This window comes from Athene cunicularia, assembly GCF_003259725.1.
Source record: "Athene cunicularia isolate RWA chromosome 1 unlocalized genomic scaffold, athCun1 chr1_part2, whole genome shotgun sequence".
NCBI lineage: Eukaryota > Metazoa > Chordata > Aves > Strigiformes > Strigidae > Athene > Athene cunicularia.
Genome location: NW_020799092.1, coordinates 55656905 through 55682544, shown reverse-complemented (window position 1 = coordinate 55682544; position 25640 = coordinate 55656905). Strand labels below are relative to the sequence as shown.

General features: G+C 40.3%; 1 protein-coding gene across 2 annotated transcripts in view; it reads right to left on the bottom strand.

Moving 5' to 3' along the window:
• The window catches only part of MET (MET proto-oncogene, receptor tyrosine kinase), a 90143-nt gene extending 64608 nt beyond the window's left edge, over positions 1–25535 (bottom strand). The window contains exons 1-2 of one of the 2 annotated variants that reach the window (XM_026868322.1): positions 25492–25535; positions 5106–6320 (exon numbers count right to left, since the gene is read on the bottom strand). In XM_026868322.1, coding sequence (XP_026724123.1) covers positions 5106–6305 — 1200 coding nt within the window. In that variant the 5' untranslated portion in view covers positions 6306–6320; positions 25492–25535. Of the gene's footprint in view, positions 1–5105; positions 6321–23341; positions 23443–25491 lie in introns of those variants that run through there. The other variant, XM_026868321.1, reaches the window with a different exon arrangement.
• Between the last annotated feature and the right edge of the window lie 105 nt (positions 25536–25640).

The following is a 25640-nucleotide window of genomic DNA, read 5'->3' as shown; positions in this document are numbered from 1 at the left end:
ACTGGAGTTCATACTCTTCCTGCAATCTCTTACACCATGCTACTTGTCCCAGTCAGGTCTTGCATGGCCAGGTGGGTAGATGGCCACGTACGTAATGGTGGAGGGGAGCTGGATGGTGAGCACACCCTGCCTTGCAGTCCACCGTACAGGGCACAATGGGGACCCTCAAGGTACCACCCGGGTTTTCAGCAGACAGGCAGTGAGCACAGAACAGGAACGTGGATGGGCTGCATCCCATCTCACCTTACTACTATGGTTTAAGCCTGCTTTAAAGGGTGTCAGTGCACACTGCCCATCAGCCAGTCCCTCTTCATTTATTCTTCTGAGACATCAGAACACCACAGAGAAGCTTGCAAAGATTCTGTATGTATGGGAGCAGGCTTTGTGCCCAGACAGAGTGCTGTATGCCATTTGATAGAGCATTTTCAGAGGAATAAATGATTGAACCAATCCAATGGATTCTGGTGCCTGACTTTCAGGGAAAATATTCAGGCACATTCTACTCACAATATAAAAAACATTTCCTCCATGCTGTGAGATTATCTAAATAAGCCACATCAACCCTTCCTAATCAAAGAGAAGTGGTGTTATTTTTAAACCTGCCAAAAAATTTTAAGCCAAATGCTGTGGGATATTAGAGTTACAGGGCCTCAAAAGAGTTATTAGTCTCTGTTTATTTTATTAAATATTCCTAGACATACCCTTAAGATGACAGATCAATAACTGCCTTTGCGGTTTCCTGATAGAAGACAGCAATTATTTTCTTCCATTACAATATAAGCATAACCCAATTTTATTCATCTATCATGTGTGTGATGGTAATAAAGAAGCATCACCATGTGTTTATTTTACTGTCACTTTATCTTTTGTTTTGGTGATCTTCTGTTTTCATTTCACATTCTTCCAACTGTTTGTGCCTTTCATTTGACAGTTGTGACCAGTTTGTCTTGCTTTAGGACACTTGTTGGGAACATGGTGGCCTGTCTGTGGTTTCTCTTTTCCTGTAAGGTGGATGGAGTACTTGAACTTACCTAGAGAAGAAACAAAGCCACAGGATCTTTACAGAGCTGAATTTGGATTTCATTTTTAGAGATACTTTACCATGAAAGTCGGTAGAGATTGAAATTAGGTATCAAGGGACACTTGGGCTCACAGTTGTTTAGCACATAAGAGATGAAGAAAGGCTAAACAAAGCTCATAAGATCATGACCTAACTAATGACAACTGAAATGTATAGTTGAAATTGCAAGGCTAAACTCAACCCATCTTCCTCACTTGAGGAATCACATTTAATCCATGACAGAGGTACACAAACCGGACTATGTCTGCAAATGAAATAAATAAGTAGCATTTGTGTCTTCATCTGAGTACACCTCTGCTTTGAGGAGTACCACACCAGGGCTAGTAGTGACTAACTGTGACCAAATAAACTCTGCTAAAAGCCTACATCCAGTTTTCTCTTCACTGTGGGCGAGGAGATTCCTGAACAGTGATTCAAAACCCTCCACAGCAGCTACCTCTCAGATATCTTTGTCCTGACTCAGGCAATAAAACCCCTTTTCTATGACTCCAAATTTTTCTTTTAATTCAAAGCCAGTTCTGTTTCCTGCTTGCTGTCATTGAAGTGACAGCCAGCTCTTCACTGAAGGAAATTATTAGGAAGTGCTAATTGGTCACAGCTCCACTGAGGTACATCTGATATTAATTAGATGCACCATCAGATTCACTTTTCCTAACCCTGACTTCAGTGAGTCCAGGATTTGGCTTAATATGTGTTTCACTTAATCACAACTGGAAATGTTTTATTTTGATTTTATAAAGTTTTCCATGAGCACTGGAGTAAGTGATGCACAGTTATGTCTGGATTTACACCTTGTGGCTTGTTGACTTTCCTGTCCAACTAAGCTCTGACAGAGACTTTTCCCATATATGAGCAATACCTGCTTTGGTCCCTGTGAGTCCTTCTGATGTTTATAAAGGGGCTCCTTAAACTTCAGCAGTTTCTGCGGCCTGAGTATATATTGGATCTGTCTCTGGATTCACATCTTTAAGATTTCTTATTGTTGAGATTGTCAGGAAAACTAACAGAAAGACAGGCATACAATAGCATGACCACATAAACTTCATTTCTTTAGGAAACAAGGCTAAAAACAAAAAAAATTCGTTAACTACATCAAGATGAGTTGAATTATTTTATTTTAAAATGCTTAAAATCTGAGAAGAACAAGATGAGGAAGTGTTTGGGATATTTTATTCTGGATTATTCTGGTTTAGTTTTACCTTTAGCAGTCCCAGAGTAAACAGTCCTGAGGGACAGCCACTTAAAAAGATGGACTATTCGAAGTCCAACCAAATTATGTACAATTGTCTTGTGGGACTTTTTTTGATAACATGAAATGGCCTTCATCAATCAGACTCTAACTGTAAATTATCAGATAGCACTCCCTTGCAAACATTGCCAAAGGCTCATTTTTCTTTTTACTGTTGAAGTTAGTGGTATACCATATTTACTGCTGTACTGTTTTCACTGTCCTATGACTTAATCTCAGTGGTCAGTGCCTTTCACTTGCATCAGTGGTCTGCGGTTTCATTCTCTCAACATCAAAGATAAAGATCATCTTGGCTACATTACAAAAAAGCAAGTTTTGAATTTTGCCAAAATAAACTGTGACAAAAGCTCACAGTTTATAAAAGCTTTCTTTTAAGTTGAAGGTGACTGACAAAAGGGGAAAAATGGGTTATGCCCTCATGTACATTTTTATAACGTACAAAAAAGGGCCTAAGGAGAGTTGAGGGGTTTGGAATTCTTTTTTTAATTATTATTTTACCTCCAGCAAAATCAAGGAAGACCAGATTTGACATTCCTGACACAAGCATGAGAAACAATGTGCTTTTCTCCTTCTGCCTGCTCCTTCCCTTCCTTCACCTTCCAACCTTGCAGGGCTACTTCACACACCTGAGAAAAACAGGTGTATAAAGGATGTTTGACAAATTCTTGACAATCTTTTTTTGGCCAACTGAAACATGAAAAAACCTCAGTGGACTCTTTTTACTGGATCCTTAATGAGTCCTCTGGAATAATGCAAAGGAAATAGAATGGCAAAGCTTCAGTCTTGATATTTCCATGTTAAGCAAACAATCAGGGCAAAAATTTCTGGCCGCCTTCATGCCATTTAAAGAAACCACAAGAATCACAGTAACATTTTTCCCTTTATCAATTTAATGTAGCAGAAATCAGAGTTCTGATGACATTTCTTGAAAATGGGCAACTGTAATAAACCGTCTGCAGTATAAGACATTCAGTTCTGATATGCAAAGCAGCAGCAGACTCTGGAAAAGCTTTTGAAGCAGGAAAGTAGTTCCCAGCATGTGAAAAGTGGCAAATTATTCTGTCAATATTTTAATGGTATACTTTGCTATGAAAAGATCACCTTATGAAAGGGGTGTATAGGCAAGTACAGAATGAGATAAGTTAAAGGCCACAAGCTTTAAAGACAGTCACTCACAAATAAAATACCCTGGGAATAAGGAAAAAAAGTACTTTCAGAGAAGAACAATGTTCATTGTTAAAAATGAATTGAAAAATGATAAAAAAAAAAAGAATGTAACCTGAAATGAAAAATTAGGACAGCAATAACACTGAAGAAAGAGAAGAAGTTACTGTGCTGAATGTTTGCTAACTTGCTTTTAGTTCCTGAAAATTGCCTTTCCCCCCAAAAAAAGGGAATAAAATACTATGTCTGTTGTGGTTTCTGTATCAGCATCCGCCGGCAATGCCTATATCTGTGTTGAACACCTGGAGCCTGTGATAAGCAGTCGTCCCTGGAATGCTGAGGCTGTTGTGATGATGCCCAGACTGGGTCGGACCCCTTCTCTGAGCACATTCCTGCTACTAGGGAGAAGCCACAGCAACTCTGTGACAGATGCTTCTCCCCAGGCCACCCCACCTCACTCCTGGCAGTGACAAGCATCCCTCTTCTTTCATGTAAGAGGCTCCCACCTCCAACCGGGGCGTGTGCCAGTACCCCATCCTGATGCCCTGTGCTGGGCAGATGTGCGGAGGAGGACTGTGGTGGTACTGGGGTGACAAAGGCCTGCGGTTCCCACCCTCACTCTGAGCCATCCCAGCAACGGGACATGATAGATCGTATCCACCTCCAAATGCAGGTTGAGCGGTTGCTCCATCCTGACACAGGCCTCGCCTTGGCTTGTAAGGCTAAGCAGAGACCTGCCATAATGGCTCTGGCCCTACCCTCTGAGAAAAAAAAGATCCCCAGAGAGAACATTTAACACCTTGCTACATAAGTGGGTACAATTCAAAGCTCTGATGTTTCATGTTTCAAAATAAATGTTAAAAGTACCCGATTCCCAGATTCTGTATTTCTTTTACAAGAGCTGACACCGGCACAGATACTGGACAGAAGAAATAAATTCTGTGCTTCCTTCACTCACAGTATTTCAGATGGTTGGAGAGCAGCAACCCCCTGAACACACAGTGTACAGAAAGGCAACCCTCCAACCTGAGGTTACTGGTATCCTCATTCAGATACACTTTTTATAGACACTTCTTTCATTAAGAAAACTGATTTCAGTGGGACTGTTTCTGTATCAAGCATGAGTAACTGTATTACAATCTGGCTCCTGAAAGCAGTTCCAAACCAGCTCTTTCATTTTTTCTAAGGAGGGCAGTGATTCAGCATTAACATAGTTTAACATACAAGTGATATTTTCAGGGACTCCTCAGTGCACATGCATACGAAAGTTAACGAATACTTTTTTAAAATATTAAAAGAAATAACTGCCTAAATGTTCTATTTATCTGCATCACAGTCTCTCAAGAAAGACAATTACTTACAAATTTTAAAAAAAGGATTTTTTTTCCCTGTGTTCCATAATACTTTTTTAGCACCATAAGGACCTCAGTGATTTTCATACTCAGTTTCCAGGAACTGATCCTTACAGAGATGAATCATCAGAATACTAAGTAATCTGAAATGATCAGGGAATTACATTTTGTAACTGAAACTGAGGGGATGACTACCTGTCAGTGGATTAGGCAAAGAGAGAACGAAAGTCCCAAATGTAACAAATTAATTGTCGCTTACCCTGTTCAAGCAGTATTTGCTCTCTTTCCCATAAAAGTGCTGGAGACATTTCATGTTCTGCTTGTCAACAATCTTGTTGAAGAACTCGTTGATGGTTCGCACAGAGACAGCGCAGACAGCAGATCTGTTGGTTGGTTCGGAAGACTCTGGTTTGCTTTGTGCAAAAACACCATAGAGAATATCGTCGTTCAAACCAAGGCCCATTTCATAGGCTAGAGCTGCACCTGGCTTGCTTACGTAGGCAGCTTGCAAAATGTTGAATACCTCCTTTCGGATGGACCTCTTTCTCCGCTTTTCGGTAAAAATACACTCAAGAGGCATTTCCATGTAAGAACGCATCTCTGAGTCTAAAGTGCAGAAGCGGATAATTCTAGTGTGAAAAGCTTGTGAGTAGAGAGATTCTCTCTGAACAGTCAGAAAAAAGACAAAGTGATTATTTTCAAAGGCATGGACATATCTAATGGGATATGAGTCACGGAACTGAGGGAGGATATCTATATAAGACTGATCTGTGAGAAATTCAAAACCATCCTGTGTTTCTTTTAACCTTCTAACTGATATTGAATGCAGCACATGGGGAGGTTGAAATGTAGATGTCACAGTATTTCCAACAAAGAAATTGACAAACCTGTCCTTTTCGGTCACCAAAACTTTAGTTCCTAAAGTGCTTACAACACAGTCAGGACAATTATCTGCTTCTCCATCCACCTGGGGTGAATACATGCAGTGCACCTCGCTTTCAATATCAGCAAGGTTGTCGGGGTGAATGATGTGACGGTGGCAGATGCCTCCAGACACACTACCACAGCTGATGAGCTGATCATCATAATAAGTTTCTAAGAGCAGTGCCATGTTGATATTATCCTTCCATACACTGTTAGATAAATTGGCTTTATCTTTGCAGTCTTCGCATGGTGCACAGTCAGGGTTCTCCAAAATGGGCCCAGTCTTGTACATAGAAATGTTCTGGAGAGTTTGATTTAGTACATAAATCTTGTTGACTGCTCCAATATAAACATGATGTTTATATAAAACTACATTCTGAATTGGTGTTTCTGCAATGAAGTTAGGAAGATCGTATTTTACACTCAAATTCATCTCTGATTTTTTAGCTGCTTCTTTGCATTGTCCATGGCTCCTCTGTAGCAAGGCAAACAGGAATACGATAAACCCAGAAGGATATGCAGTAAAAGGCTTCATTGTCAGAGATTTAATCTGTCAAAATATATTTAAAGGAGAGAGTGATTATATTTCATGTACTAAAACATCAGTTTATCAGTCAACAGAAATTCGTTTCTAGGCTGCACGTATCAGCTGAACTATTTCAGTTTAAGAAGTGTCATAATCTTGCATAGTGTCATTAATAGTCGTGCTAGAAACTGCTATTACTGTTCTTTGTGGCTACCCATTTCACGGCTTTTAGAACAATACACAGAAGGATTTTCTTATAATGAATTTTGCAAGATCCCTTGCTGCGTTGTGCAGCAGTAGAAGAGAGATGACTATTTCCACATTGGCATTAAACCAGCTGACTGATACAGTTTAGAACAAGGTGGTGCAAAGGTAGCTAAAAGCAAATCTGCTCATGACACTCAGGACACAACTGCACACAAAGCAGTTGTAGCACTTCACTGTGTGGATATAAGATATTTGGCAAGTTCCTCAAGGGGCTGAGGTGGTTCTTAGTGCAGCTGCTCAAAACTGAGAAATAGAAAAGGCATAAAATAATGTGAAGATTTGAGCTGGAAGTGGTCTTGTCTTTTTCTCTGCTGACTTTTTTATTAACCAGGGAGGACACTTTTCTCCAGCAGACCGAAGGAAGAAACCCCTTTCTCCCTTCCTCCTGCTCCCCAAATCAGTGTATTTCACAAAGGCATGGTTTGGAAAAAATAATGTTTTTTTTTTCAGTCAGCTCTACTTCTTGGAATACTCATTTTCCCTAGTGTTGACAAGGTTTTGTAATATATTGTTAGAATATTTTATGCATCATGTGGTGCCTGGCATGTGCAAGCTTTATTTCAGGCCTTGTACCATAGGAGTAAGTCAGTCTGGTGAGCCTTTACAAGATACAGGCATATCACTGTACTGTAAACAAAAGGGTATCAAGTGACCCACAGCCATTAACTGATGAAATCAAACAACCTAGCACTTTTCTTTTTGTTTTTTACTTCTCCACGCAATTGTTTGATGTGGCTTGAAAAACCAAAGGCAGATGACTAGTGTGATATTTCACCCCCTCCAAAGATCAATTAAATGAACTGTGGTTATGAGCGTTTCAGTGCAGTGTCCACACTATGCCCTGTCACATCAGACATTTTCTGTTAAATGTCATGACACAGTGAAGCCAAATTTAGCTTCTTCATGGATAAAACAATTATGAATTCTAAGAGCAACATGATCACATACTTTGGGAAAATACTTATAGTTGGCTGTAGTTAAGCAGTTGTTGTAATCAAGAAATGCTTATGACCACTGAAAGCATTTAAAATAGACAACCTTGAAAATTACAAACTAATGATAGGAATCTGTAATGACTTTTTATTTCATTAAGACTTTAAGCAAAATGAAAAGATGACTATAGACCAGAGCTGTTTCAGCCGTGTATAAATTTAGTGTTTTCACTAGATTGGTTAAAACAATCCATCAATAATTTGCTTGCATTCCTTGTGACATTTTATTTCAGCATCCACTGAACTCTTTCTGTGGTTTACCTCATTAATTACACAAAATAATAGGTTCTGGAAACAAAGAATTGTTGTTTCTTCCTGTTATCTGATAAGAATCATGATCGAGAGCTGGGGATAAAAATCAGAAACACAGGCTATTTGCAAGTATTATCTGGTAAGAACAAGTCACACTTCTGATATTGAGAAATTAAGATCTTCCTTCAAATCAACAACATTTTCTGATATTAATTAGTGATAACAGAATCCTGGAAACAAATCAAACATGGATTTAAGTTTAAAAGAAAAAGAAAAAAGAGAAGGGATATTGCTATAATTAGAAAATAGTCCCAGTACACAGAGCGCTGACTTCTATATGGTATAAGGCAAGAAACAGTTTTCTCATCCTCTGAAACTTCTTGATATTACAAAATTTTTCCTGCTCTGTGCTGGGATGAAACCAAGAACTTTCAAAGTTTGTGTGAAACACACAGAAGTCCCACACAATGCAAGAACAACCATGTTCACGTCCTTGTCTCACCAGCTCTGAGCAGAGGTGCCCACAATGAGAGAAGTGGGAGTCTGGTCTGACCATCTGCCTCCTTTCAGCCAGCACTTCCACCTGAGAAACCCTTAAAACTGATACATTCCTGCAGATCACTTCTGACGAGTCAACACGTTCTAACAAATACTAGATTAAGCAGAAAATTCCAAAAGTGCTCTATTTTTTACACAACAGGGAGGCAGGTATATTGTTTACTGCAACAAGTTTAAACCCACACAACAGAGGTGGCACTGCTGTGGAGAGAGAAAACAATATGTAGGACAATAGTTAGGTGAGGATGAGGCTGACTGACCACCAACTTAGGAAAAAAGATGCAAGGTTACTTGACAGGCACCTACTTTGTTGTAGAATATTCTGTGGTATGTTTTTGTTTTAACATGATTCCCAAACAGATTTCCCATCCAGTATGCCCCCAGTCTTCAGTTAACAATCCTCCTTGCTCTTCCAGTGTCCAAAAAAGAGGACAACAGCAACTACCTGTCCGACAGCAAATACCTGTGTGAACTGCAGAGGGATTTAGAGACATAAATGCTGTCTGACTTACTCTTTTCCTCAAACCACATCTTGGGATATGAGGCCAGTATACTCAGATAGGCTACTCTGGCTACACCTTGTGAAAGAGCGCTGGTTTGAATCTGTGCTCTGAAAACAGAAAACGCCTCCTTAGACTGCTTTAGCAAGTGAGATCGAAATCAAAAAGCTTAACAGCAAGAGCAAGGGTGGGATTCAGTGTAATGTGAAGGTTGCCAGGAATAATAGGTACTGTATTTGACCACTACAGGAAAGAAAATATGAGCAATAAATGAAAACCAAATCATCTTTGTTGTCATATTTGAGCTCCACCATTGCGTCTTCCTTTGTATGCTTTTGAATTGTTTCAAGCATCCTCTCAGACAGATACCTGCTGATTTCCACCTATGGGAAGCTCAGGCTCAGATTTATAGGCACCTCTAGGGAAGACAGTTCCCCACAATGCATGTCTTCAGCACATCGTGAATCTTTCCTCGAGGTGCCTGAAATCAGAAGGCATGTGCTCTACTGTGAGACATTTATAGCTTAGGGAGGACATAGGAGTTATGTGAAGAGTACAATGTGCAACTCCTTTTTTTAGGTATTTGTCTTTTCACAGTCCTCATATCATATAAACTCTGCTGTTCCTCAGCAAGACTCCTGTGACATTCAGTGCTTCTTTTTATCTGCATTTGACCCAGGGCCTTTCTATATTCCAGTGCTGCAACCTGCAGCACAGAGATGTTTTTTTTGTAACCTCCAGACCAGGTCACTGCAAACACACATCACCTGAAGAAGCAGGGAAGCTTTGGAGAGTTAAAAATTCAGTCCCACGAATACACCCTGAAGAAGCAGGGAAGCTTTGGAGAGTTAAAAATTCAGTCCCACCTCTCTTCAAAGGTCCAGTAGACCCAGTTTTCCTTAGCACATACTCAAATATAGTTTCAGTTGAACTTAAGCACTTAAAAGAGTTTTGCTGAATTAGAACCAAAATACTTAGGCTATGGATACACTTTCTGAGTACAGGTCAAAGAACTAGCTGCTGTCTATCACTTCCAGAAAGAAAACAAGTAATCCCTTTGTTTCTCTACTTGGTTTGAATGATGGATGCTGTTCATTCTTTTGTGACCTTTCCGTGACTTGTGTGTCAGTGTGTCTTTCATGTGTCTACAGAAGACTTGTAAGCTTTGGCCTGTTATAGCTATCAGCAAGCAATAGCTGTGGATGGATTATTCCTTTTGTAAGAGATATTTTCAAAGCCTGTGTCATGATGTGCTCATTTTTCCATCCCTCAGCAGACAGTAGTTTGTATAACTGATGAGCAAATGGATTTTGGTCAACTGTTGCAAGTGGCTAGTAATGATGTGTCATATTAGCATGCTTGGCAACCTCAAAGGCTATGGCTGATGCTTCCCACCACACTTGGTCTTGAGTGTTTGTGTACCATTAACGGGTTCCCAATGGCAATCTTTTTCCTACAAGTTTCATTCTCCTTAATTACAGCCTGGGTGATAATATGTAAATATTGAACATCATGTCTCTCCTTCACACTGTTTGCCACCATACTGACAAGTCAGGCCTGGCCTTATTGTGAAATAACATTCAAGCTGTCACATGCAAAGAAGCCAGAAAACACAGTCGTGCTTGTTTTCCTAGCCCTCATTTCAACAACTTGGGTCCCATTTAACTCTGATTACAAAGCACTCCATGGATCTGCACAAGCTAAGACAACACACTGTCATGAAAGCGTTTTGCAGGTTGTTTGGTGCATCTGATTTTTACTAGCTTTATTTCAGAAAAAGAAATGGCAGGGTCCTGCATATCCCACATAGAGCATGTTTGTAAAAGAACACATTTAGCCCTCAGAAAGGCTGTTCTAGGTTAGGTAACAGCAGAGACGTGTTAATTTATATCTCAAAAACTCTATTGTCAGCAAATGGTAGCCTTTTCCCCTCTTTAAGGAATTATTTGATAGTATAGTTTTATATTTTTTCCAGTGGGACAGTGCATCTTGTTATTTGGGCTCTGACAGACTTGTGGTGGCAAATTTATACAGGATAACCCTAGTGATTATGGCTCCTGAGAGTTCAGTTCACTTTGTTATCTTGGGCCAAAAGCCATGCCAACTCAGGACCTGATTCCCTGTGAATCAGAGGTTCTGCCATGGAGACAACAGCATCATTTAACAGGACAGGGCAAATGAGAGGGGGAGATGATAACAGCTCCATCCATCCAACTTTAATCTGTTGTTGTAAATCTGTTGGCAGCACTGGCATCAGCTTCAACAGACTAAGCCCACAGTGGATGTGTCTTCATCAGACTTTTCAATTAACCGATTGCATCTGTAGACAAGATTGGTAAAACACTGAAGTTAATCTATGTCCACAGATTAAGAATGTTCTTATGTCAGAATTGCTAACGTGATTTAGCTACCTTGAGTTAAAATAACAGAGAGAACAAGGAAATCTGAGAGTCAGCAACAAACACACAAATGATCCCTGAGCTGAATTCAAATGGCTAATCTGAGTTAAAATCCGTGTTCCCTTGTCTTCAGCACTATTGCAACTCCAGTTTAGGTTACTCATCCTGACTAAGGTGGGAATGTAATTTTCTTGTAGCGTGGCACGTACACTAACGTGATGCATTTTTCCAGTGCACAGAATTACAGGAGTTCATGAATTAGGTCATAAATTAATTCATAACAGAGCTGGGAGGTTCCCATGGTACTCCAAGAGGTGTGTGGGCATGCAGACGGCTGATGGTGAAGAACTGGTGCACAGGGAACAGCCTAGGCAATTGCTGAAGGATCCACCATTAAACTAAATCCTCTACTTATCCAGTGCAGTCATGTGTGTCAGAAGAAACTGCTTTCATTAACATGTTCAACTGATCTGTATGACTTTTCTTACAACATTCAAACAAAACCCAGAATCTAAGTTCTCCCTGTATAAAATATACTCTTTAACATACATGGTCCATCACTGGGTCCAATATACCGTTGTAATTCACAGCAGCTAGCAATAGAAGCATTTTTGTTGTCTGCTAGGTTTATTTTTAGCAGGCATTGCAAAACAAGAACATTAATCTATCTTTTTCAGTGGAGAAAATGCTATTCTTATACTCATTTAGCATTATTTTTCTTGTAGGTGTCCTGCAGTGCAATAAAGTGTAGAGTGTTTTCTTTGAATCTTGCTTCAGATTTTAACATCCTAAAGCCAATTCATCTCTTGGGTCTGTAGCACAACTGGATTTTTTAAATAATTTTTTGTTCTGATGGGCTAAAGTGGCACTACAGGTTCTTTCGTAACAAACCTCAGCAAACACTCACTGATATATTACAAATAAGTGGAGCAGATCAAGAACTATACATTGGTCAAAAAGACTAATTCAAAAGGTAGTATATAACACTTGTTGGGATTCAAGGAAATTTCTTATGTGAGGAAGTGGTACTCATTCTAAGGGCTGAGGAATCAATTCCACAAAGAATAGGAACTAAAAAAGAAGTTCAAAATATACAAAGAATAATTGAAAAACAGGGATGAAATACCCACAATAAGATAGGTCCTTCGTTGTTCATGCTTATATTTCCAGATGGTTTTGGATCTTTAAATACAGGAGGATAGCTTTCCATACCTGGATACGTAAGGATGGGAGTTTTTTTTTTTAATTATTATACTGTTTCCCAATGGCAGGAAAACAGTAAACTTTGAACAACACAACACTATTGATCCACTCCATTCATCTGAAATGCAAGCCAGCAATTGTGGAGCTTCAGAAAGAAAATACCTGTGATGCTATTGTGACTCTTTACCCCTACACTGGTAGGAAAATAAATCCAGTTCTAGCACAGACTTAAGCTTGGTATATGCAGCAAATAATTCAGCCTGACAACTGACACATGAACATCTTATTCAGTCCAAGTAGAAAAGGAGCTGTGTGGGGTAGAATGACATGTTATGTTTGTTATTGTACTGTAATGTTGGTCTTCTGTTTCAGGTGAGTCAATATGGAGATATTTGGGTTTCTCTCCCAATTTTTCACACGTTTGGACAGACCAATTAATCTCTTAATGTATTTTCACTGCATATGCAAAGCAAAGACCTTTATTGACTCTATCCAGTTGAGATAAATGCAGATACGTGCCCTGCTTCACCGAGGAAGTCACACAAGCTCAGCTAAAGATGCATGTCCTTTTTGGTGTGATAAAAACACAGTAGGAAAAAGTAGTTTTCTTGTATTTCTGAGTCGATCCTGTTGATCAACTTTCTGCATGAGTCTGAGCATTCTGTGGTTGTCTGTACAGAATGGGGACAGTGTAATTTCCTTGGAATGTAGTTCCTCCTTTTGTAAAGAGCCAAGTTGGCAAACCTGGCTGCAAACAGTTTTAGCTCAATACCCTTAACTACTCTCAGTACTTACTTGGATTTTCTACTTTATGCTTTATGGTTATTACATCTATCTACCTGAATTCTTGTATTGAAATGCAGAGCAGATTTTGGAAGCCTTTTCAGTCTTGTAAAGCTAACAGCCTTCCATACTGTGGTAATTAAAGGAATGGCATGGGTCATAAAATGAAAAAGATTAAAAGGCAGATAGCCATTGAGTAACCAAGACAGCATACAGATTTGATCTAAATGTTCTAACAGCAATTATGAATGATCTTGATGCAGGGCACTTCCTGCAGTTTAATTGTCATTTGGTGCTAATGGTTCTTAGGAGTCCCTGAGACTATTCATAGCCAAACATTAATCTCTTTTACAAAATAAAAGCTCTGTACATCAACAGATGGTGATGATAAAGTATATATATTATGAGAACTGTACCAAAGAATCTACACGCACACCAAATTATCGTGTTTCCTTTTGATGTCATAGTAAATATAATATGTATAATAATAACGCCAACTAAAACCCAAGAAGTCCTCGAATTTCTCCAAGGTGTGGCACAAACACCTAGCATACCAAGCAAAAGAAATTGTGCTGGCTCTGTTCTTTTCTCTGAAAGAGCTGGCAGGACAGTGTCAGGCAGTGGTTTTTCTGCTCTGTGGGCACACATAAAACATGCCACTGGGGTGCCATGACTTCACCCTTCTCAGGCAATGTGTCTCCAAGAGCCACAGGGCAAATTAGTGACAAAACCTAGGGTCAAGGATTTCCAATAGGTTGCTGACACTTTGCTTGATACATAGCTTGTCAAGCCGAGATGTCGCAGTGAAGCTTTGTGCAGGGTCCCAGCAAGATCAGCACATCTTTAAGAGTGAGCTGGGCACCTGGATTCAAAAAGTTCACCCAAGGGCTGGAATAAGACTGTCACCTCTCCTTTACTCAGCTGCTGGGGGTGGCTTATCCAGGTAAAGGAGAAACTGGGAAAAAGCTCTGCTCGTGGACCTGTGCCAGCACTGCACAGAGGCCTTTAAGGTTGCTTCCAAGCCCCCTCCTTGCATACAGGAACTTTTGTGAGGCTGCTGAACTAGTCTGGCCCAGCACAGCCCGTTGGGCTGATACTGTGATTTGTTCACATGTATTATATTTAGTGCTGGAAAGTAGACTGTACTCCTTCCATGATGTCCAAGCTGGCTCCACAAGCAGCGTTATGATCATGTAATGTTTTGTTTGAGGTAATTAGCCCCACCAAACACAAACTGCCACTATGCAAAACTAACTTGGTGGTCTTTGCCCCAAGTAAAAATGTGGTGCAAATCCTCAGAACAGTTACAAATAAAACTGAATTGGCCGTGTTTGTAAATGGGCTAGTGAAAGTAATGAAGTCTGTATTTATGCCTTAGCTTAGCAGAACACATCCTTTATCTGATACCAAAGTTAATAACCTGATGGTCTACTCAGCTTCATAGCAGCTTTTTGATAATCAAAACAGGAGCAATGTCAAGGATAGCATTCATTTCCCATCTGTGTTTGTTTAAGAGGTTATGACCTTTCCTTTTTAATGCTGACCTCACTTTTGTCACTGAAAGTTTATGTTATTGCAATGCACTTTAACTGATGCCCTACTTTCACTCAGTTTAGACACTGAGTTAATGATGGCTCATTGGCACGACTGCTGCCTTGCTGTGAACCTGTGATTCATGATCTGCTTCCAAGGACTTTACGGTACTGGTGTTCATAAATCCCAAAATGGACTGGGACCAGCCTATCTGACATCCTGGCTCTCACCAGAGGCAACAGTGTCACAGCTGCAATCAGTAGAGTGGTTGATCTGGAGCAGCCTCAGCTCCTGTTTTTTTGGCAGATGTCCCTCAGTGAGGGTCTGTCAGCCACAGCTTTTATTCTGAAACATTCTGCTTGACCTTCAGAAGATGCTGAAAAGCTCAATAGTTTGTAGAAGGTGTTCAGGGATGGCTAAACAATCTGAGGGTTTTTTATGCTAATGGAGTCTTTTTTTTTTTTTAAACAGATTGTTCAGCTGCTTCACTTATTTTCTTTCAGCCTGTCTCTTCCCCTCATTCTGGGGAAACCTGGGGAGCTTAAACATGCAACCACTGCTCTCAGAGGCTTTTGTTTATACAGGGCCTGGTACCAGGTTTTGGACTTCTTCAGACCCTGGAGTGTCTCCTTGGGAAATCTGGATCCCGATTCAAGGAGTTTGTGACATAAGCAAAGAGGCTGTTTCCAGACTTCAGAGTATTTACCCTTCTCATTGGGGTGACATGAGGATAAATTAGCTCATTCTTACAAAACACCTCCAAAATATGAAGGGATTAATGCCTGTGTTTACAACAGGCACAGCATAGCAAGGCTGAGCTGTAGGATGGTGCCTGCCATAAAGGGGATGATTGAAAACCATGGACTTCATCACTGCATGAACAGGTTAGCCAAAGGTCTAAATCTGGGACTGGGGGTTGGCTCCGCCCCTCCGTCACCTGTCCTCCCCTGGGTGCAGGCAGCCCCTGCCTGCACTCTACTGCTTTTCTGCCTTGAGAGATCCAGCATCCCACCCTGACAGCCATTCCTCACTCTTCTCCTGTCCCAGTGGGGAGATACAGACAGAGGAAGGTGTGGATGTGATCCTACTAGACAAAGAGGTCCTCACGCTTCAGAGCTGAGCAGGACAGGAGGAAGAAAAGGGATTGAGCGTGGGACTGGAGTCTGCCTGTCAGCAGCAGGACCTGTCTTTGGTGCCTGGCTCCATCCTGTCTGGGGACTGCAAACACACTTAGCTGGGAGCTGTAACCCAGCCAGGATCCAGGGCCTCTTACTGTTCCATGTGATTTCTTCTCCTGTGGAGCTGAAGCTCAGGTGAGATCCAGGGAAAGTGAAACTGAGCACAAAGTGCAGACACTGGTTAATCTAAGCACCCGAGAGCTCCATGGCCATAAGGGTGTTAGCTTTCTGGATCCCCTTCTTGGACTTATGCCCTGAACTCACTCTAAACCCCATTTTAGATGCCAAAGTAGCCTCTCTGGATCTTACCCATAATTTTAATCTTGGTCTGCTTATCCAAAAGGAAAATAAAATGGCAGTGGTAAAATTGGAAATTTCAGTTAATGTATGTTTTTAATTTATATTACAACAATTGCTCCTGCGCATGAGGTCTTGTTAAGTAGTTGAAACCACTGAATTCAATACTTCAAGCACTGAACAAAAGTCACTGCTATTTAAAAAAAAACCCAAACACTTTCTTTTACATCCCTGCTCCTACTTAAAATATTTAAATTATATTGTAATACTTATTAGCACCATGTATGTCATGTTTAGATAGAAAACTAGACTACTTGTGTGATTAATAATTACTCACCTGAGCAATTTAAATTTGAAGATACAGCTGTTGGGGGTGAATGATGGGACAGATCTAAACTTTTATGCATCTGGGCCTTCATATGAGAGCCTGGTTTTGGATCTAAGATTTGTCAGGATAAGTTACATTTCTTCTACTGTGAAGCTACCACCTTCCCAAGACTTGACTCCATCTTTATGCAAACAATATTCTCATTGATTCCTGTGATAGTTGAGCTGACTAAGGACTAGAAAACAGGGTGCTTAAGACAGCCTGAAAGGCAGAAGATCTGTTGACATGACAGAATCTCAATATTACCTCATTTAAAATGAGCAATAGATGATACAGGGTAAACACTGAGATGCAGAAGGCATAACTTAACAGGGATGAGAGGTGCAGAAGAGTAAATCTTTAAAAATCATATATTGTTAATGAAGATAATCATTACTCTTTAAAGAAAAACTAAATTACACTGCATTTCCAAGTAACTAGCTAATGGACACAGGCATTATCTTTTTGTATGTCTTTGAAATCCCTAAAAACCATGCCTAGTCACGTATTTGACTGATGGGCTTTTACTCCCTATTAATAACATATGATGGAGGTCTCGTAAATAACCTACCTTCAGATTTGCCTCTTCCAGAATGGAAAGGGGTACATTCTTATTCTTTAGCCACCTTTTATTGCTCCTTGCTGCTTCCTGAAAGGCTTTTTGTACTGTGAAAACAATTCACTGGTTGTTACCTTATTTCTGTGCCCTGCAGGGATTTTGGGTGCATAGTGTCCTCAGATAATCAGGAAGCCCTCCGGCTGCAGTCAGGGGAACTCTGGAAGCCAAGCTTGCTTATCTACAGGCAGAGGTTGGCCCAGCTTGTGTTTAGTTTACGAGAGAAGTGTGGTATTATTTGCATAAAAGGAGTTCTTTCAAAGCACGTTATATGAAAATCTCTCCATTTGAAAACAAACAAAACCACGCGGCACTTTTCAGGAAGCAGCAAAGATGTCTTCGAGCTCTCCCCCAGCTCATTTTATCATGGTAGCTTACATCTGAGGAAGAATAAACACATACTTGTTTTTGAAAATGTGTTTTCAGAATGAAAGAAAACTCCAGAGAACTGGTAAATGGTCCTTCTGACTGATAATGACCATGCACAGTGTTTTCCCTTTTTATTCCTTAAGGAAAAATATGGGATTCAGTTCTGCAATTAGAAGGTCATTAATAATTTTTGTCATTCCATGCATTCTGAGCTGACTTTACCTACTCCTGTCTGACTGTCATTTCTCCCAACTTCTATTAGCATTCTCTGCATTCAGAGCTCCTCCTCTCATGTAGTCTGCCATAGTTATCCAGGAAAAAAAGATAAATGTTGTTGGTCAGGTCTTTCTGAACATAACCAGGAGAGGGAGGGAATCATCCCTTTCTCGCAAATGGACATGCCTTGCTATTCACCTCTTTTGTATACATAAGATTGGGGTAATAAAGACAAAAATCTAATGGAATTTGATACAAAGAATAGTAACTTAATTCTATGGGATTTAATGGCAGATAAAATGAAATGGGGTTTTAACATCTTGTTAGTTCTGACACACAAATAGAACAAATGTAAATTTCATAGGATGGTTCAAAAACTTATGCTGGGTGGATTCAGTAGGATTTTCCCGTTATGTAAATCTGACTGAAGAGCCAAGATGGACACCTGGCAAGCTCTGGAGAATGTCACAGGAGAGGACATTCCCAGACAAGGAGCTATTTAATCCTCTGACAAGACAAAAGGACACAGTGAAATGTTGCCACCGTGCCATGTTCTCTGTAAAGCCAGTGTTTGCAACATCAAGAAAAACAGGCATCAGGGAATTTCAGATTCTGACTACAATATACTTAATAAACACTAAATACTAGGAAATGAGGAAAACAAAGCAAAGCACAGAAATAAAACCATAGCACAAGTGTGGGTCCTCTACACCTGTTCTCAACACTTGCATAGTTTTCACTGAAGGTGATGGAACGTACTTGTACCCTGAGTTTAACTAAAGGCAGCGATATCCTGGCTGAGGGAACACCCCCATTCACTATTTGGAAGAACTGCAAACACAAACAAGGATAAAACTCATTATCATGCAGCACTCTGTCTTTAAACACAAACAGGAAGGCAACAGCAAAGTCGATGCCAAAGCTTTCCTTCATCATAAGGGTTAAACAACAGTTAAGATAAAGTTTTCAATCACCTACTGTGGACTAAATTGCATCTTCAAACACACACATCTTCCACTGATTTGAATGGATGGTAAACACATTTTTCAGGGTGAAATTTGGATTGTATTCTCTGATGCAGAAGTGTTTAATCACATAGGGAGCTCCACACCAGCTCACTGCTTCACTGGAGTCCAATACTGTTTGCATTTTACCTTCACTTTAAAGCAATATTAATACTGCGATTGTATTTTTCTTTTCCCACTGCAGCTTTGGGCATTTGTAAGAATGATATCAAATACTGAGTTTTAACAAGAAACATTTTTCTCCGGGTAAAATATTGGCCTCAAATCCAAAGAGCAAAAGCAATAAATCTAAAGTATTTAAGCAATGGTTTTGCAGGACAGTAATACATAACATTTAAAATTAGTACCTACTTTCTAGAAAATAACTCCAGTAATTTATTTAACATTTTCAATGACATTAGAAAAGAGGAATTAATCAATTTTTGACATGAATTCAACTGCCAACACCTTTCATTGTCTTCTGCAAAACTGCCTCTCTGCTTTATCGTGCTTTCTCAGATGTAACTAACAGAACCTGGTATTTTTGGATGAGAAGACACCTGTCATGAAGACACATGAAAATGGTATAATAATACCCATAACAGATATGAGGATATATAACATAAAAGGATATAGGATTTCTGTTATGGGAATTATAATACAATTTTGTCTGTGTAACAGTCTTAAAGATAGAGAGAAATCCAAGCCTCAATTACCCCAGCAATATATCTGAACACATATAAAGCTTGTGCAGTTACTGCTTGTGTAGGCATTTCATTTTACAAAGTAAAACATGTTATTTTCTATTCACGAATTTAGGACAACCCACAGATTTGGGAATTTTCTCAAAGGCTGGGGTTACTTGGAAACCTGCTACTTTTATTCTCATAGGGTCATCCATGGTGGAGGTGTGAGCAGGGGGAGAAGAAAAACCCAAGGTCTTAATAAATATCTCTACTGGTCCTGAAATTTTTGTAATTTAATTTCAGCCAACCAATCCAAAAAGCAATTCTTATTCACGATAAAGCTAAAGACAAAACAATAAAATAATATCTATGTCTCTAAGCATTCACATGGCACAGTACACCTCTACCAAGCTTGAAACCATGCTAGCTAGAAAGTTTCAATACAGAAAAAACGAAGTAAATGAAAGGTGTGATTCAGAATACAGCTCAAACAAACTAAAAAATAAACAAAGAAACAGAAATATTATCTCCTAAAATAAGGGGAAAATAAGTAAGTTTGGAATTCTAACTATAGGTGGTAATTGTTTTCATCTGCTCATTAGACATGCTCAGAAAGGATTTTTGTTTGCACAAAATTTAGACAAAAATAAATAGGTCCTGCAAGAATTCTCAATTTTCACAAATATTAATGAGAAAAATTTCACCTGGAAAACGATACCTCAATCTTCTATTAAAGGTGAAGGAGAGGAACTCCATTTAGCAAATACTGTTCAAACACACACAAAGGCAGCGCTAAACCCAGTGTCCATGAAGAGTCACTGGTAAAACTCTCAGGGACAACCATGAGGCCACAGTCTTGCTCATGGTTCCTACCAGGCAAGTAGCACAACCACAAAAGGAGGTATAAAAGGTAAGTTGCTTAAGACCTGCATGTGTTGTCAGTCCAAGCCACTGTGGTGGGCGACAGAGGGACTGGAATTCAGCTGAGGGCAATGTTCTGACAGATGTGGGCAGGGGCAGGAGCCAGCACAGCTGGGCTGGGCACGGACATCCTGCACCAGGGCCATGTGGCTCTCAGCCCTAACAAACACTAGGCGTAATCAGTCCATTAGTCCAGGTTTCTCCCAGTCCCAGAGAGTTGTTTAAAACGACCATCATTTGAAGCAAACCAGAAACCTTAATGCTGTATTTAATAAATATCCATAACTTTACTGCCTAAATTCAGGGTGGTCCAGCCTCGTTACTGTTAGAGGCAAAATGCTTTTTTGAGTTTCATAACACCAACCCTCCCCTGTGAACGGGGTTCAGCTATGGCACGTCGGGTGCAGAGGCACACTACAAGCTCACAAACCTAGGCACCCCAGATACCAAGAGGCAGGAGTATTACACATGCTTAATTTTTTGGTCATCTGCCCATATCTACACAGCTGAAAGCCCTTCAGGTACTGCATACAATCCTCCTGCAGTTGGGCTTTTGCCTAGAGGCCACCTGTTGTGCTACTCTTTGCTCTATAAAGAGAATCAGGAGATTGCATGGGACTCTCTTCAGTCACAACCAAAACTATGATTCTAGCCATTTTATATAATAAAATAAATCATACATTTGGCAAATTTCATATTCTTATGCTGAAAGAACATCTGTCTGAAGCCAAAAAACCTCCTGTGTGGGAAGTGAACAACTTACATTGTATAAAATAGTCAATAAAAGTTAATTACTGCCTAAATCTAGCTATCTTTATAACTGTACTGCCTCAATTAACTGAGTCTGCTTGTAGAAGTGTAACTGGGAGGCCCCTATACTTCATCATCAACTCGAGATCCATGCTATTTTGAAAATAAAAGACCTGTATCCTGTCCAAAAAATAAACTCTGGAGGTGACTTGCCATGATGCCATTTTGGATTACAAAAAAAACTCCTCGGCCAACACACAGGGGAAGGCTTAATTCCAGCAAATACACACATAAACAGGAAATCTCTCTCCAGTCAGAAGGTATTTTTCCTTCGTACAATGGGGTTCAAAGATGTGTCATCATATAGTTTAAAACAATTGCTAAGGAACCTTACCATTTCCAACAGCTTAGGAGTAGAGTCAGCTTCCACAGTTGAGAGCCTGTCTGAACTTGCATGGGAAGCTCACGAACACTAACAAATATATGCTGGTTTAGGCCAGCGCAGAGTTTTTAATCAATAAGCATGTCAAGCTGGGGGACAGGGAGGGGAGGGAATCAATTTTCAGAAGGCAAATGGTAACAACTGTATATTTAATCAAATTGCAGCTGCAATCCCTTACTACTCTCAATATTTTTGAAAGAAAGTAGCTCCACAGCAAAGAATGAATTTCAATAAATGTCACATATTTAGTTATATTGCTGATTTTTTAAATTTATCAAGCTAGGTCACTGATCCTTTGCAGAAATTATACCCATACACGTCAAAAAGATTCTGACACAGTTTAGTTGGATAAACGTCAAAATGAAGGAGCTACAATAGAGGAAAGCAACCTAAACAGAAATTGTTATTTCTCTGTGACTACAGGAAAAAAAGATATGCCAATGTGACCCTTCAAAGAGAAGTTAAAGCTGCCATGTACACAACAAAATGGATAGCTATCAAATACCATGGCGATGGCCACGGTGTGAACACTTGAGCAAAATGACAATCTTCTGAAAGCATTCGGCAATTTTCCTTTTGCATGCATTTGCAACCAAATTTATCATGAATTCAAATGGGATCCCTTCTGATGCCTTCCATACAAAAGGACAATTTCATGTTCTTTTTCTTGGGACAAGCAGAAGAGGCTATCACAGAGCTGTAGGATAAACAAAGTGCTTTTTTTGTGTAAGTATTTTGAGCTTATTAAAGTCCTCAGCATTACAGAAACTCTTCCGTTATTGACACCTGCTTGAAAAATGAAATGCTCTAAGGCATTTGCCTCCCTGGAGGTTGGTGTGCTGAGGAGAGAGGCGGAGGAGAGGGGTTTTGGGGCATCCACCAACTCCCTGTTTGCACTGCATGCACCCTGCATCTGGGTTATGCACACACCATCTCCTTAAAATGAGTGTTATAAAACCCTTAACATTTGAGGGTTATAAAGCCCTCAAATTCTTATCTCCACTTCTATTTTTCACTTTGGTATTTGGTGTACTCAATTGCAACTAATTCAAGGAAGGTCTATCTCAGCCAAGGGGACTCAGTCACCATCCAGCCACATCAAGTGACTGAAAAAGATCACAACTAAAAAGTCTCAGAGCAGATAAAAAAAAAATGCAATCTACTTGGGAACACTGTTTCATTCAAAGGAGCTATACCCTAGACCAATTTGGTCTGATAACTTCACCTCTCCTTTATTTTTCTAATGTTTAAAACTGGAGGAAAAAAAAATACTTTATCTTCTTGTACAACATCATCATTTTCCTGAAGGCAAATAGCTTGGCAATTTGCTAGATTTGTTAATGCTAGAGGAAACAAGTTAGCACACATACCATGTGTTTGAATGCCTTTGGAAATTAGATTGAAACACTGATTTGATTTCCTAAAAGGTATCTTAAACAAGGCAAGGTTAGAGATTTGGAGAGTAATGAGAATTTGTGTGACTTCAAACAGCTCTACATAAAACAGACCTGATATTCTGGGGGGAAAAAGGTCACCTAATTATTCGTTTCCTGAAGGCCCTGTCTATAGTACATTTCCCCTGGGTAAGGAAACTGATTTAAAAATGGCTTCTGCTAACATGCTTGCCTCAGTCACTGTGTATGAGATTCAGATTTGTTAAAACCATTGCCAAGAAAAACACAACATTTTATAAGGAGAGAACAACAGAAAACCTTCCTGGCTTGGCTGTGGCAAAGAGGTGCCATCCACAGAGTCCTCTGCAGAGCCATGGTCCTGCCTCCTCAGTGATGGCATGCTGCTCAGGACCACGTGGCATGACCATCGGTGGTGAGTTCCATGGGTTTAATTACCAGCTACAACCTCTGCGTGGGAGGCAAAAATCACAGGCTGTGGCCACAGCGAACAAGATGCACAGGTTGATGTCTTGGCTGAGGGTAACAGCCTAATGAAACATAAAATTGTGCCACTGGCTCAAAGGCCAGCCAGCAAGGCAGTAATAAGGAGGTGGGAAGCCTGGACATAAGGGTTTCGCAGGAACCAGCCACGAAGGCGTGGTTGCCACCCAAAATCTTAAGAAGGTTTGTTTGAAGTATCACATACTGCAACTCATTCCTTCTCTTTTGCACCACAGAGATGCTGTAACTCCCTTCTGGGCTTCATGCTCCTGTAGTTTCAGGAAACGCTATTCAGCTACTCTATCACTTTCTTGTCAAGAAATGATGTGTGTTTCAGGTGTGCTGAGAGAGCCCAAGCAGGATTTCCCTTACACTAGATATTCCACAAACACACATAGAGATGCAGAACCTCTCCTTGCTTCCTGCCTGAAGTGAATAAAGTCTAGACACATCACCACCGCAAAGCAATAGTGGTAGAAAGCAGATCATCCAGAGGTCTGGGACTCCCACTGCTGCAGCTCTGGCTTTCTGGCTACCCCAGTGCAGCATGTTGTCGGCATTAGGTTCCCTTTGCGGCTGTGAAGGGCAGGCTGCTGCTCTTGCACTGCACCCAGCTGTGCCAGTTACTCTCTGGAGTCCTGGAAGCCAGACTTGGAAGACAGTAGGCTTTGAATTTCTCCTCCAAGTTGAAAAATACAGAGCAGTCACTTGCAGATCATAGAAGAATGAGAGTAGGTAGGTTGGCCCCTTCAATTGCATTGGACCAGCAGGATGAGGTTACAGGGTCATCAGCTAAGGTACCAGAAAACTGTAAATGCAGGAGAATCCGGATGAGAAAGGTAGTCCTGGGAGGACAATGTTTGCCACTCAGTTTTGCATTCATGAGCTGTTCAATTGAACCTCTGTTGAGTTTTGGCTTTCTGGCTGACTTGCCCTGACTCAGTATGCTCCCGTCCATCTATAGGCTGCACTGTCATCTCCCCTGAGCAAATGACACCTCCATGAACCACTCTCCAGCCACAACATGTGCAATATAGTTTACCAGTAAAGAACTGCTATGTAGTGGTTATCCTCTGAAGCATTAAAAAAAAAAAAGGAAAAAAAGCGCCATATGAGATAATAAAGACATTTCATTCCCCCCCACCAAAAAAAAAGCAGAGCAGCTGACTCTCTTTTCTGTAAATAGATGAATGTTTTACAAAATATTCATTTTTCCAAATGATTCAGTTTGTGTTAGAAGACAGTCAGAAAAAAAATCCTACAGTGCTGCAGAAGGATTAGAGCACACAAAGAACAAGTGATACAGTCATTCTCTAACTTACTTTGTTTTCAACATGCAGCTCCTGCCAAAGGCTAGCTTTAGCTCTTGCAGTGTATGATCTGTAAACATTTAACCAGCTCTTAGAGAAACATGTGAGACACTTTATCTTGCCTGATTATAAATCCAAACCTCTCAGATCTAAAAAAAAAGGAAAAAAAAGAAAAAAAAAAAAAAAAAGAGAGAGACACACCATCCTCTTTTTGCTGGTGGACAATGCAAAAAGCACCTGTAGGATGAAAGCAAATGAACCACCACACATGGCATAGGTTCTTCGGGAAAAGCATGCATTGCAGCTTGAATAACCTCCTACAGGTTACAAACGCACAGTTTGTTAAACATCACTGTTACTCGATTATTAGTCCCTATTTTAAGATGTATGTGTGAAACTTCCAATTTCTAAGGAGTGCACCTAGTATTTATAAAACCAAAGACCACCTTATTTAATGCTGACATGGAAACAGTGGTGGAATGACATTATATGGTGAGAATTATTTACCATTTGAAGCAAATCCTGCATTTTAAAAATAGAAGGAAAAAAAAAACAAACAAAAACCAACTCAAACCGCGATATGAGGGCAAGGAACACTGTGAACGCCGCACAACCCTCAAGTACAAATCCCCAACTTGGGGAATCGCCCGGACTCACCCCGAGACCTCAGCCTCACGGAAGGCGGCCGGGCTGGCCACCACAAACCCACACCTCGGAGTCACCGTTTCCGAGTTGGAACTTCCCCGCGGGGGTTGCGGACAGCCCCGCCGCAAGCGGCCGCCGCACCCGGGCGCTGCTGCTGCCGG